Below are 15,578 nucleotides of genomic sequence, written 5' to 3' on the forward strand. Positions count from 1 at the left end.
TATGAGTGTAGCAACAGAAAGAGAAAATATTCATTGGTGATTATACCTCTCAAGCCGATAATACGTACACTTAAACTGTATACCAGTGGTGGTGCTACCCACATGCCCAAAAGCATTGCTGCGTTCTGAGATGACTGGGCCTGGGTCACAGCCAGTTTAATGCAGAGTTGCTGTACCTCATCTCCTAAAAGGGAGGACATGGAAAGCAGCAGGTAAAGTGAAAGTATAGAATGAAATGCTAACAAGAATAAACTTCTGGAATCAAACCAAAAAAAAACAAAAAAAACCCCAACACGGTGGTATGATTTCTCTGTATCACAAAGCAGGGGTAGGCAGCTAAGAAGAGTTGGGAGGGGGAGCTGCACTCACCCCCTTTCCTGAAACTGGACATGACTAGGAGGACTGGGTTTGGGAAACGACTATTTTTATGTAAAACTAGGTACCCAGAACACATTGTTTTATAGGAGAATTGCTCCCTCTGGAGGTCTGTGAATGACCTTACGGGAAAGGAGAGTCCACCTGAACATTAGGAAAAACTTCCTGACCGTAAGAGCTGTTCAGCAGTGGAACAGGGATTGGATGGCCATCTGCCAGGGGTGCTTTGATTATGCCTGGCAGGAGGTTGGACTAGAAGGCTCATGTAGTCTCTCCCAACTCTATGATTCTGTGAATGTGTGAGTCCCCATTTTGATTTTATTTAAAAATAAACAAGGGTTTTTTTTTATGTGATGGGAATATTCCAGGAATTGCAAGGATTGTAGAGTGCTGCAAGTAGGATGCACAGTTCCTAATCCTACCAGTCTATGATTATCCTTTCTATCCTTTAGAATCATTGTAAACTATGTACCAAAAAGTACAGATGGAAACCCATTAAATACAGTGAGGTCTCTCCAGTGAAATTATTGAAAACATATCTTATAATGAATGAAGAAAGCAAGTATTCCAGCTGTCCAAGAGACTTCAGTCAAAATCTCAGATTATGTTATGAGGGCTTCTGCTGCATCATCAGCATCACCGTATTGCTGTTTTTTCAATGGGAGGTACTGACAACATCTGGAAGACAAGTTGCTCATCTTGTAATAAAAGTGACATGGAATTCATTTGGTGATTGTTAGTCTTTCAACTCACCAAAATCTAATCTCAGCAGAGGTGAAAGAAGAGCTGCCCAGTTTACGGGTGGATATTGGTACTTTTCTCCAATCAAAGCTATGGGAACCATAGCTGCCTTTACTAAACTGGGTTGAACTTTTTCAGGACCTACAACAGAAGACAAATTACATACAATTTTAATGTCATAAGCAGAGTGATCAAAAGAACCTGCAGTAAACCCACAAGTGATTTCTCTTTCTTGCTGATCTGTCCATGAGAACACCCACAATGCATTTAGCACTGTTTTGGCAAACATGGAATCACCACTAAGATAATGGTGGTTATGGCCCTAAAAAGACCCTAAAATATAGAATAAATATTGTGCAGGGATACTGGGATTCTATCTTTTCAAAATTTGAGATATAAGTACGTTAGTAATGTCACTGACGTGTCTTTTGCAGAAGAGCCATGTAATTATATAAATGAGTTTGTGCCATGTTCTCTAAATGACATATAAAAACTGTGTTTTCAGCCGTAATGGAGGTATAATTCTTCCCAACTCGCATTTTCAGAACAAGATTTACCTTTTTTTCCAGCTTCAATCACAAAGTCAATGGCTGCTCGAAGGAAGCTTTTCTCAGGAAGATAGCTAAAATCTGGAGGAACTGTGAAAACAAAAGGATATCAAATGCCAATCAGATCAAATTATGTGCTTCATGTCATACTGAAATGACATAATTCACACAGAGAGATGTCTTATCTACTGAGACAAACTGGTGTAATGAGTTCAGCTCTATCCACCTCAAGGGTAAATAACTCTGGCCTCCCAGATACTTTTGAACTCCATATCTCACAATTGCTCACCATTAGCTATGGTACCCAAGACTGGTAAAAATTGCAGGCAAAAAAATATCAAGAAGGTTGCAGTAGCTCATCACTGATCCACACTGGCTTGTAGTACAGTTTCAGACAGGAATTATTTCCAGTTATATTCAGAGCTGTTAAGGACCTTTTGCATTAAAAGCCCATTCTTTATCACTGAGCTCCCTTCTCAGTGTTCTCAGGCAATGGCTGTGTCTCAAGGATTTATGCCCTCTCTAGCATACATATCACTGACATTGTGGAAACAGATAAACTGAGGGAACCAAACATGTCTGGTTATGCACTGAAAGGTAAAGAATGGTCGCCATACAGACTTGACAAGGCTGTGGAATATTTTCAGTCCTAACATTTAACCATATGAGCCAGAATCAAGGTACCTATTCCTGTTTATGTTGGTAGCTACTGAATGGAGCAAGACAGTCCTAATGTATTCAGACACTGCAGCTAAACATCGTGTGTGCGCAAAACTTGCCACAGGGATATTGATAACTGTAATAACCATATTATAAATCCAGGTTTTATAATCTTGTCACTTAAAGAGGATCAATTTATAGCAGGATTTATAGAGGATCAATTTATTTCTACACTGACCTTGACATGCAGTGAAACCATTATCTGCTGGCTTTGATATATTATAAATCACCATTCAAATGCTGCCTGAAAATCTTCTAAACACAGACAGAATAAAGAAGTAGTGATATGAAATTTGGAGCTCCACTGAATACTATCAAATTATTAGTTCCCCACTCAAGTCAATTTCAATAAAAAAACATACACAAGAGTTTGTCAGTTGGTGTTTACTTGAAATAAGAAATCTTTGTTTAATAGCTTATTGGACTTTTTTTAAAAAAAAATTACCACACGTAATAGAGTATTCAGCTAGAATTACCAGATGTGCGACTACAAGTTGCAGACACAGTAGAGAGGTACAAATGTCCCAAAAGCCATGCTGCATTTGTTTGAAGGCCAATCACTCCAGAAAAGCTGATTATCTATAAATGTAAACATCACACAACAGTCAAAAATGTAGTTTTCATTATGTAGGTAAAGAGTCATAAAGTAATGAAGCAATTAGACATTTTATAGCCCCCAAAACTCATGAGGACATTGGCACAACCTATATGAATGAAGTTGAATAATAGAGTTCATCTCCATTCAGCACAACTATGGCACGATGGAAGACCTTCAGAGATTGTGAAAGTTCAAAACATCTAGAGCAGAGGTCCCCAAACGTTTTAAACAGGGGGCCAATTCACAATCCCTCAAACCATTGGAGGGCCGGACTATAGTTTTAAAAAAAAACTATGAACAAATTCCTATGCAGTGCACACTGCACATATCTTATTTTGAAGTAAAAAAACCAAAATAGGAATAAATACAGTCTCAATGTTAATCATAATCATAATAAAAATAATAAAGAGGGTTGGAAGAGACCCCTTGGGCCATTTAGTCCAACCTCCTCCTGCCTTTGTGCACCAAAAGCACTAGCAAAGCACCCCTTAATAATTAATTATTAATTAAATAATAATTAAAATATCGTTACAAACAAGCAAAGCTTTGGAAGGCATGCACCAGGCAAGGGAGGAGATGGGAAAGCCTTTCCCTCCTACCCCTTGCTACACACACCTTCCTCGGTGGAGGAGGAGGGATCTGCTGCCGCAGGGGCCAGATAAATGGCTTCAATGGGCCGCATGTGGCCCCCGGGCCTTAGTTTGGGGACCCCTGATCTAGAGGTTTATAAACAAGGGGACATCATCCACATAAAGTGATAGAAATGCTACATGACAGTATCACCCCTGGAAGTCATGTTGAATGAAATGAAACTAGGAGGAAGTGGTCCTCCATCTAGCCTCTCTTCTAAGTATGTTTTTTTGGAAATATTTCGTGGATATGAGCTACTGAAAAGATGGCTGAGTGATGAAATAACTGTATTCCAAAACTGGAAACTAGGATTTTTCTGTTATGTCCATAAACTAATGGTTACAAAGTTATCTTTTAGTAGAAGGCCAGGGTTTTGCCAGGAGCCAGAAATTTGGAAACTGATTGATGGACAATCTATCCTGGATGTTTTTTTGTCCATTTCTTCAGCCACTGGAAAAATTAATATTATACCACGCTAGGGTTCAAAAGCCATGAGCAGTGAAGGTTCTCACCTGGCTTAGTGTTCTGATAATTTCATTAAGTTTGCTTTGAAACTGCGAAGACTGGATAGCCTCAGTTTTCAACTGTCAAAGAAAGCATGGAAGCAAAGAGTCAAACCAGAAATGATGAAAAGCCATAGATTGTACTGAAATATCAATGTGAAGAGGGTGCCTCTGTGTTATGTTCTCCTCTCTCACACCAAGAAAGCAGATCATAACACACAAACACAAAGAAATACAGCCACTCATACACATAGTGTGGATAAAACTTCTATATATCACTTAAAATAAGGAATAATAAGATCAGCAACATTTCATAATACCTGTAATAGAAAATTATATGAAATATCTTGATATCATCTTTTATTAGAGTGCTTAATTTTTCCTAATTGTAACTATATAGCTCTGACTTGAAAAATCTTAAAACTCTAGAAGTTATTTTTAAGCCATATACTTGACTACGAAAGATACAGCCATCTAGAATAAAAAAATGCCTTCATTTTATCAAAACATAACCTCCATTAGAAATCAAAGAGAAAAAACTGAGTAGATAAAGACTAAGTACACAAAAAGTGAAATTGAATATACAAAATTTTCATAAAAATTGAAATTGTGTATGCTAACCCTAGAAATGCCAAAAAAGAACCCACAAATCATTACTGAAATATAATTGGCCCTCCATATGATCCCTGTGAAAATGAACAAAACATTAATATGAGCCCACTATTTTTTTAACTAAGAGAACAGTACTCTGGGCATTTTTAATTCCTCCAGCACAATGCTACGGTCAACATTCAGCAGGAGTTAACCATAGAATCACACTAGAGAATCTAGATTTCCTAAAGAAGTGTTCTCTCTAGATAATTCTAGGTTTTCCTGTATGATTCAATGGTCAACTTCTATCAGATAACATATTTTTAGTTGCATGTAAGGTAGCAGCAGAGGCTTAGGCAAATATAATAATCTGCAAATAATGCAATCAGTGAATGCTTAACATGTAGAGGAATACTTGTATAACAAATTTGAGACTAATGATCGATTATCGCTCAAATATCTGATTCTGTAATCCCTTTTCCTTTTCTCTTTCTAGTGTAAGCTTTTCAAGAAAAAACTATCACCTGTATCTTAAATGATCTTATGTACATTGTGTGACATGTACAACGAGAGGAACAATATCTATTCATGAAAGCTAACTCTCAACATTCAGTTACTAACACAACCAAGGGAGGCTTGATTCTTGATGAGAGTGAAATCTGAACTGAACTGGATCTTCCACGTAAGTGAAACACATCCATATAATATACATATTATGTAGCCAAATCAATACAAATATTAGATATAAAGTAAATATTCACATAGCGCACCCATCATAGTTAGCATAGTGCAAACTATGTATTTGCTCTCTACTCACTACAGACATCATATTTTACTTACATGCAGTATCTGTCTACAAATGAATAATCACACAATTAAACATATTTATTTATTTTATTTATTTACAGTATTTATATTCCGCCCTTCTCACCCCGAAGGGGACTCAGGGTGGATTACAATGAACATATAGTTTTGTAAATCTGAAAAGAATTATAAAGAAGTAATGTTTATGCTGGCTAAGATTAAATTATGACATTTTTAATTAACTAGGAAGACATATTGTGGAAGAATAATAGGATTTCAACAAATCTAATGAAGTAAAACATATTTACAAAATTGTCTACCTACATTTAGTATTTTTAAAGCAATTTCAGATCAAAATTATTTAGTAGAGTTCAGTCTTTACCTGTATCATTGTTCCTTCAGAACCTACCACAGACACAAGCCCATTGATTGCTGCAAGGCGTTGCATTGTTGGAGCTCCCTAGAATTGAAGTAAAAGAAGCATCAGTGCATATTTAATAGAATAATAGATAATAGCACCCATCATTTCCACTTTCAAGAGTTGCCCAAAGACAGTTCTCTCAACTACACATACCAAAAAGCCTGATGCTGGAACCAAATACATTAACTTCAACCTTTCTTGGAAACTAGAACTTGGAAACCGAAGGGGTTTCAAACAATAACTATACTTTGACTCCTGCCATTTCACAGATCCTCTGTGTCTCTCCAGCCTAGAATCTCGTGTTTTCACTCTTTGTGTCGGCTACAAGACACAAGAGTGGGGATAGATTGAGCACCTGTAAAAATCATAGTGCCTGGCATGAATCCACCCCTCTCGAGCCTTGCTAATACAGTAAATATTGTGCTAATACTGTATTAGTCTAAAAAAATACCAGGATATGAAACATTTCTTATTCAAAGCAATTTCGATAATTCTAAAGGAAAGAAAACTTCTTTCAACAATGTAAAACTAGCATGGATGTGGGGAATATGAATTGTTTATTGTACCTGCCATAGGCCATGACATCAAATAATATATAATCTTTAAAAGTACAATAAGCACTTTCCAATATAAACATTTCAACTTATTCCATGTACTGGCTCTTTAAAATTACAGAAGCAGTGATGTGATAACAATACAATGTCTGATTTGTATTATCCCAAATATCTCCATGTGAAGAATAATCTTGCAGTCTTACTGGGACCAGGTGAGGCTATTCCTCTTAGAGAGAGAAGGCGAAATACAAATAAAAATTTATTACATTATTATTGTTATTATTGTTATGTTCCAGGGCTGACTAGTGGCAGGAACAATGCTGGCCATTGCCTTAGCCCTATAAAGTATCTGTAGGAAAACTGGGGACCTCCCAATTGGATATGTTTTTCTGCAGGTGGAGCTTGCTTTTAGAAGAGCAGCTATCTATGGATGCTAGTATATGGCTACAACTAATTGATGAGACATTGAAAGGGCTAATGTCATTGTCATACTGTCTACAAATTTGGTCAAAAATTTTAAAAAATTTAAAAAATGCTCAATTAAAGAACATGAATAAATTATATACAGCCTATCTTTCTCCTGCAATGTAAAGATAAAAACATGTGCTTTGGATCTTTCCTCCATTCAAAAAGGGCAACTGAATGTGTGCAACAGAATACTAATGTAAGTATTCTGGACAAGGAAATATTTTTGGAGGAAATTTACAGAACTTTGGTAGTGTGCTGAATCTGAAATCACCAAATTAAGAACTGAAATAAGACCAGCAAGCCAGAAATATCTGCTGTCCAGATGCTACTCTTCCAGATATGTTTGACTACAACTTCCATCACCTCCAGCCAACGTGGGAAAGGCTACCTTACATTACGCATGGGCTTTAAAAAGTGAAATATAGATTGCTTCTCTTAAAATATTGACTTATTTTTAATAGCATACAAAATGCTGTACCTCAGCCAGTAAAATTCTCATCCAGGCAGGAAACAATCTGTTACCGAGGTCTTCTGCTTTTCCATGTCCACACACTGATAGTCCGTGAACAATATTCCCCAATGCCAAAGCAAAGCCAGCAGTCTGCAACAGAAAAGGAAAAGGCACACAATAATTCAGAAGGACCATTGTAATAATATTTTCTGCTATGAGAAAATAAAACCATTCTGTAGTGTTCAAACACAGCATTTCAAGATTCACAAAATATTATTACTTAAAAATGGATAGTATAGTGGTTTAATTGCATTAGGACCCCGGGGTTAGAATCTCACTCAGTAGGCGACTTTGATGGGATTGTCTAAAAGGAATTTTGACTGGTGTGGTTACCTAAGTGGAAAATCCCCATTAGTGTATACATAGATGGGATACAAGTTGAAAACCCAACAGATATACCGTATCTGTACTACAAAAATATATTTGTTCTGTTCTATCCTAATGTCTTCTCAGAGTTGCGATCCATGACCATTCTTGCTATTTGTTAGAAAAAGTGTAAATAAAGCTCTTTTCAATCTGACCTTTTTAACTGTTTTGCTATCTATGGATTTTAATGGCTTTATTGTCTAACAGGTTTTTAGTAGTGTCATATTGAGTGTTTTTTATGTGAAAAGGCAAGGGAAACAAGTAATAAGTAAACTATTGTGGTTCCATATCATCAGACTCAAAAGGGATCAAAAGTTCACCAATCAGCATCTTGAGAATTTCTATAATCTAGAAAAACAAAATCCCCCAAGGTTTGCTGCTTCAAGCTTCTGTGTTCAAAAGTAAATAACAACACCAAGTATATCTGGCCTCAAGCAAGTGCATTATAGTGGCCAGTGTGAACAGAATGAGTTGGAGGAATCCTGCTTCTTCAACCATTCCCTTCCAAGGGTTCAGGGGACTAGTTCACTGTGCTGTTTTTCCCCCTGCCCCCCCCCCCCCAATTTAGAATATGAGCTCCTCAAGGCAGAAAAGTATTGAGGAAAGTTATTCTTACACCACTTCAATCAAAGTTTACATAAAGCAGTGTCACCATAAAAATAGCAACTGTGTACTTAAGTTGGGCCTTAGGTTATTTCACAAAATTATTCTTCAGTTCAACGAGCAAGAGAATCTAATGAGTTAGGCATCATAAAATATTATGGCAAAACATAATAGTACAATAGCTTTTGGCAAAGAAATACAGTATAAAAAAGATTGCATGATTTAGATCCAACCTGCTGATTAGATTCAGTCAATTTCTGCAACTTGTTCATGATCTCCTCAGCTTCCGTGGCTTCAATGATTTTAACACTAAAAGCGGAAATGCTGGCACAGGAAATTGCGTAGGCAAGAATCTGGGTAACCAAGAAGAGAATCAATGAGATTTGGGGGGGGGGGGGGGGATTCAAGGCCATACAACTTGGAAAAGACCAAATTTGTATAGAAGAAGCAATTGATGAATAGTAAATTCAAGAGAACATACTTCCTGAAAGGTTCTGCTTTGGTCTTCTGCGTCATCCAAGTATTTGTAAAGTTTATGCAAAGTGGTCCTGATGTGATCTTGGGATTCTGTTAGGTTGCTGCGACACATCAGTGAGAGAACAAGTCCTACTCCCAAGATGCAGCCAGTACTTAAGAGATAAACAAGATAATATAATTAAAACCATCTAAACAGTCATGAAAACCATACCATAACTATATACATAGTTTGCTTTTCATAATTCAGAAATGTTTAAACAAATTGGCATTATATGGGGATCTGTTATGGATACATATTCAATCACTTTTTTCGTGTCAGGAACGACTTTGAAAAACTGCAAGTCATTTCTGGTGTGAGAGAATTGGCTGTCGGCAAGGACACTGCCCAGGGGATATTTTACTGTCCTTTTGGGAGGCTTCTCTCATATCCCCACATGGGGAGCTGAAGCTGACAGAGGGAGATCACCCGCTTTCTGGATTCAAGTCTCCAAACTGTCAGGTAGCAGTCCTACTGGCACAAGGATTTAACCCACTGTGCCACCAGGGGCTCCATATGCAATCGCTGACATTAATGTTAATGGCTTAAGGTACATATATTAATGAGGAAAGTAGGAACAAACTTATTTGAAAAGTACAGTATTTGGATACATTTCTCTTTGGTATCTCATTTTACATATGTTATATTTATTTCCATAGGTCCTTCACTCATGCAACAACAGAAACATGGATTGGTGGAGCTGCTTCTTATAACTGTCACAAAAATTGCCCTAATTGTACAGAACTGCCATGTATCATGCCATGTCCTCTAGATATTTTGAATCACAGTTCTCATCAGCTCCTTCTGGTAGAGTCAATGGCTATGGGAGTTCCATTCCAACTCAACTGGATTACCAATGATTTTCCATATCTGTCATATATGTGCCTTATTAGCCTTTAGGAAATTCAATTTAACACCTGGGTTTTAATATATGTCTGAAGATCGACAACATATCTGTCCTGTAAATATTCATGAAAGATGAGAGTATTTAAGAGGAAAAACTATTGTTGTCATAACCAATTATTGTTGCACAGCAAACCAAGAATATTACTTTATGAGTTCTCTCCCAGTAGATGGCAGCAATGCGTCAGAGATAGGACTTACAGCAGTAAACCATTGAATTGTATAAAAATATTTGTAAAAAACATACACATTTTCTCTTGGTGGGATAATATGAAGATTTTGACATTGACAATTTAGAAGCATTGTTTTTATTCAAGATGGTTTGAAAAGAAATGGTAATTATCTTGTAAAAATGAGAATAACCATTTAAAGGCATCTGCTGAAAATCATTTCACAAGGTACAGTACATGGTTATGAACCTGAACAACACATAATTGTAGCTTGGAAGCTGAAAAAGATGTATAACTAAATTGGTAGATACGTGCAGATGTAGTCATACTGATTCCTCTCATTGGGAGAATGGATATATAGCAGCAAATGATGGCAGGCAGCCCAAGTCTGATTGCTAGCTCCAATAAGAGCAGAAGCAATGGGATCAACATAACAACTGATTTACCATTCAACCACTGACTCAACAGGAGACTAGCAACAGGATTTAGGCAACTGCGAATCATCCACTTAAATTGGAGTAGTCATTTTAACCTCAAACTGAAGGCTGAACAAGGCATGGGATGACCACACACCCTTACATACACATATATGCTCTTGTAGATCTGTTACATTTGCCTACATTTAGATAAATGTAATATTTGACTACAACTTCAATTCTATCGGTAATCTGATTGAACCAATGGGATTGACATAAATGTCTTCTTACTTATCAACAATTAACTCAATAGATTTACTGCAACTGGATAAAATTTTGAAAATGAATCAAAAAAGTTCATTAAAGGACAACCATTTTAAAAGAAATGGACATAAAATGAATTCATTTTATTTACAAAGAGCCATGTAATTGCTTATATCATTACTGACATTATTGGGCTGTGTGGGGGGGAAAGATATTTCTTTATTTCCTTTCATTTTGTTCATTCTCTTGCATCCTTAAAACTCAGGTATCACCCAAAGGCAAAGAGAGACAGTATATTCTTCACAAAATTCATAATTAACATGGAATTGGATGCCAGTGGCTTGCATAATTAGATACATCAGTGAAAGTTTATGAGCAGCTCTTGTTTTTCACCATCAAGTTGGTTCTGACTTATGGCAATCCTATGAAGGGAGACCTCCAAAAGTGCTCAGGGCTGTGGCTTCCTTGATTGATTGAATCAATCAATCAGCAACACAGTTTAATTCTTTTCCCATCACTTTCCATCTTACTGAGTGTTGCAATATTTTCCCATGTGTCAAAAGTACAATAACTTCAGCTGAACAATTTTATGAGTATTTAGGCCTGGTTCATTCTTGGGCCATTTATTTATCTTTGTGGCAGTCCATGGTATCTATAGGACCGTCCTCCAGTACATTTCCAACAACAACAACAACAACAACAACAACAACAACAATGCTGCTGCAGTGCCTAAAGACCTTGGCCAGCACTTGAAAACAATTTGCATTGACAAAATTACCATCTGTCAGCTGCACAAGGCCATCCTACTCGGATCTGCAGGCATTATTTGCTGATACATCACATAATCCTAGACACTTGGGAAGTGTCTGACGTGTGATCCAATACAAAGGCCAGCATAGTTATCTTGTTTGCTGTGTACTAATCTTGTTGTGAATCAAATAATTATATTTCTTCTTATTATTATTTTATTGTATGACACAGCAAACAAGATAGATATGCTGGATTTCGTATCACAAAATCACAAATCGAACACTTCCCAAGTGTCTAGGACTATGTGATGTATTTTCGGATGATGCGCGCAGATCCCAGTAGGGTGGCCTTTTGCAGTTGTCAGATCGTAATTTTGTCAATGTCTATTGTTTCCAAATGCCGGCTGAGATCTTTTGGCACAGCACCTAATGTGCCAGTCACCACCGGGACCACCTATATTGGTTTCTGTCAGAGTCTTTGAAGTTCAATCTTGAGGTCCTGATAGTGGCTGAGTTTTTCCTGTTGTTTTTCGTCAATGCGACTGTCACCTGGGATGGCAACATCAATGATCCAAACCTTTTTCTTCTCCACAACTGTGATGTCTGGTGTGTTGTGTTCCAGAACGTTTTCAGTCTGGATTCGGAAGTCCCACAGTATCTTTGCGTGTTCATTTTCCAATACTTTTGCAGGTTTGTGATCCCACCAGTTCTTTACTGCTGGGAGGTGGTACTTGAGGCATAAGTTCCAATGAATCATTTGGGCCACATAGTTGTGCCTCTGTTTGTAGTCTGTCTGTGCGATTTTCTTACAGCAGCTGAGGATGTGATCAATGGTTTCGTCCGTTTCCTTGCACAGTCTGCATTTTGGGTCATCAGCTGATTTTTCGATCTTGGCCTTAATTGCAGTTGTTGTTGTTGTTGTTGTATTATTATTATTATTATTATTATTATTATTATTATTATTATTTCTTACCCGCCTCTCCTCATGGCTCGAGGCGGGCTACAAAACAATGCAAATGTGCTGATTGTCTTCCTATCCTTTTTTCGTTATCCAGCTTTCACATTCCTACACAGCAACAGAAATACTACGGCATGGGAGATTTTTCATAACTGCCCTTCCAAACTGTAGTCTTCTTTTGATTCCTTGAGAGCAATCTCCACTTTGATTTCTTACTGAGCCAAGGTGTACCACAATCTCCATGTCTTAAGTCATGTAAATGATCATTATTTTTGGTTTTGTCACTAGACTTCAAGCAAAATAGGAGTAGGAATTTAAACATTAACAAGGGTATCATAAATACAACATTAAATACCAAATCACTGATTAGGAATGCAGTATACAGAGCTAGCTGCAAAATGTTTCACACTTCTAAAGTTTCATGAAATCTAGCATAAAAGGAGTAAAGGTTGAACAAAAAATGTAGAGTATGTTTCAGTCCAGAGATGATACTGTACAGTGTCTATAGTTACCAAGCTCTTATTAGTTTTGCATCTTCTCCACGAAAAACACACTTCAAACAGGAGGGGAAAGATCTTTAATCTCTTCCACACCATTGTCTCAGTACTTCCATCTGTTCTCTGCTGGTAGAGAAAGCTAATTTGGCTACGCCTGGAAAGCTTTTTTTCTCATGCTTACATAGGCACTGAAACATGAAGCAGTGACTACTGCAAAGCAATGTTCCTCTTTTAGCCATATGTGTCCCACTATGCCAGATGAGTGCCAGTTCAATTCTAAACTAAGCTCTTTTAGGATTACAGAGAGGGCTTCATCTAACCAGTGCCAAAGAAAACTCCTGAGTTCTGTGCCAAGAAAACACAAAATCTACATACATTTGCATATATTTGCACATCTGGATCTTTTATTCAGTTTCCAAGAGTCAATTTATAAAAAAAATGAATTAGCTAAAGGCAATGGAAAATAGGGCGGTATACAAAAGAGTGATCTTTATCTACACAGTTAGCTAGTCCATATTGCACCAAGTAAAAAGAAATTGTTGGAAAGGATGTTGTCCCCAGCTGGTAAGTTCTAAATTAGAAATAATTGCAATATTAAAAGGTGAGTAAAGTTGACATAAAATGCGAAGATAGGTTTTCCCCTGACATTAAGTCTAGTCGTGTCCGACTCTGGGGGTTGGTGCTCATCTCCATTTCTAAGCTGAAGAGCCGGCGTTGTCCATAGACACCTCCAAGGTCATGTGGCCGGCATGACTGCATGGAGTGCCATTACCTTCCTGCCAGAGCGGTACCTATTGATCTACTCACATTTGCATATTTCCGAGGTTGGCAGAAGCTGGGGCTAACAGCGGGAGCTCACCCCACTCCCTGGATTCAAATCACCAACCTTTCGCTCAGTAAGTTCAGAAGCTCAGTGGTTTAACCCGCTGTGCCATGGGGGGCTCCAAAGTTGACATAGTGAACACTTCGCTTTTGTTCTGCTTAGTCGTAACTATGTAAGGCAAACCAGCAGAAAAGTGTAGAGAGTAACTGTAATTTCAGCCTTTATCTCAAAATTTTGTAGTGGAGGAGAGACATATGCTCAGGCTTATGGTTTAAAATTGGATCTGAACTTTAAAGCTTAGAACATCGGGGGGCGGGGGGGGGGGGTACCTAGGCTGGGATGCTGAAACCCCCAAAATGGTCAAGGTGGTCTCAGGACCACCAAGAACTACCAATCCGAAGAGCCCTAGTTTATACTCACCTGTGCATTCACTTAATAGAATCTAACATATTTCTGCTTTACAGATTTCTATTACATTTGATTTAACTTTTGTCAATATCTTCACACGTTAATTGCTTATGTTGGCGACATCACTAAAGGTAAGTTATGTTTTCACAGTTTTGTAAAAACATACCTGCAAGTAAATAATCTAAAGCATCAAATCTTATTAGATCTTGGAAGCTAACCAAAGTTAGTACTAACCCGGTGTATTCTTGGATAGGAGACTGCTGAGGAATATCAAGTACCTTAGGCTATATTTTAGAGGGAGAAACTGGTAAAATAACCCCTTAGTATTTCTCGCCTAAGAAAACTCTATGGAATTTAGAGGGTTGCTGTAAGTCCACAGGAAACTTGAAAGCATATACAGTAGAGTCTCACTTATCCAACATAAACGGGCCGGCAGAATGTTGGATAAGTGAATATGTTGGATAATAAGGAGGGATTAAGGAAAAGCCTATTAAACATCAAATTAGGTTATGATTTTACAAATTAAGCACCAAAACATCAGGTTATACAACAAATTTAGCAGAAAAAGTAGTTCAGTATGCAGTAATGCTATGTAATAATTACTGTATTTACGAATTTAGCACCAAAATATCACGATGTATTGAAAACATTGACTACAAAAATGCGTTGGATAATCCAGAATGTTGGATAAGCGAGTGTTGGATAAGTGAGACTCTATTGTACATACATACATGCAAGTATGCAAAATGACCTATCTCCCATCTCACTTGAAAAAACAATTCCAAGGTCCCTGATGGAAAAGCTTGGATACTAAACCAGGTAGCTTGGACAAGATATGTATATTAGCAGAAGATGGTAAAAACAATCTTTTGCTTCATCTTTCTCAACTTAAGAGATACAAGAGACTACACATCCTAAATGATTAGTGGAGTAGAGACAGACAGGAGCCAAGAAAAAGGCCTTGAGACTGGTTGTCTTCTTACATTTACTCTGAACTTATATACAAACTGCATTTCCAATTGGAAGACAAAGACAAGACTAATCAGACTAACCTGCCAGATGGTTCAAAATGCCTAGGTGCTTTCTATTTTAAGTAATGAATAGAGTGTGACTGATTTTTCAATCAGAACTGCCTGAATAGTTCAGATTATGACCTTCAACTATCTGGGGAGTCTTAAGAATTCTGGGAAGCAAAAGAAGCTTCATTTTTAAAAAAAGACCTGCGTACCGTAATACTTTTTTCAATGTACTACCTCAGCTTCTGCAAAGTCAGAAAACTTACAGAAAATAAAGACAGCTTGTGTGGTCTGTCAAGGTCACCTTTGGTTTCATCAGAGGACAAATCGCAAGTAACTAGTCACCAATTTCCCAGTTTGCTCAGCCCAGTATCAACATTCTAACTTTTGATAAAAAGGGATATCTAGTCCTTCTGTGATAAGTTAC

The 15,578-nt window shown here is 37.4% G+C and overlaps 1 protein-coding gene across 2 annotated transcripts in view; it reads right to left on the bottom strand.

The window, feature by feature from the left end:
- Positions 1-15,578, bottom strand: part of focad (focadhesin) — a 166,404-nt gene that overhangs the window by 15,440 nt on the left and 135,386 nt on the right. The window contains exons 29-37 of one of the 2 annotated variants that reach the window (XM_003216604.4): positions 8,915-9,062; positions 8,667-8,786; positions 7,432-7,554; positions 5,893-5,970; positions 4,125-4,196; positions 2,861-2,963; positions 1,674-1,754; positions 1,129-1,257; positions 69-184 (exon numbers count right to left, since the gene is read on the bottom strand). In XM_003216604.4, the coding sequence (XP_003216652.2) occupies positions 69-184; positions 1,129-1,257; positions 1,674-1,754; positions 2,861-2,963; positions 4,125-4,196; positions 5,893-5,970; positions 7,432-7,554; positions 8,667-8,786; positions 8,915-9,062 (970 nt within the window). The other variant, XM_062971878.1, reaches the window with a different exon arrangement.

The sequence above is a fragment of the Anolis carolinensis genome, chromosome 2 (assembly GCF_035594765.1).
Source record: "Anolis carolinensis isolate JA03-04 chromosome 2, rAnoCar3.1.pri, whole genome shotgun sequence".
Lineage (NCBI taxonomy): Eukaryota > Metazoa > Chordata > Lepidosauria > Squamata > Dactyloidae > Anolis > Anolis carolinensis.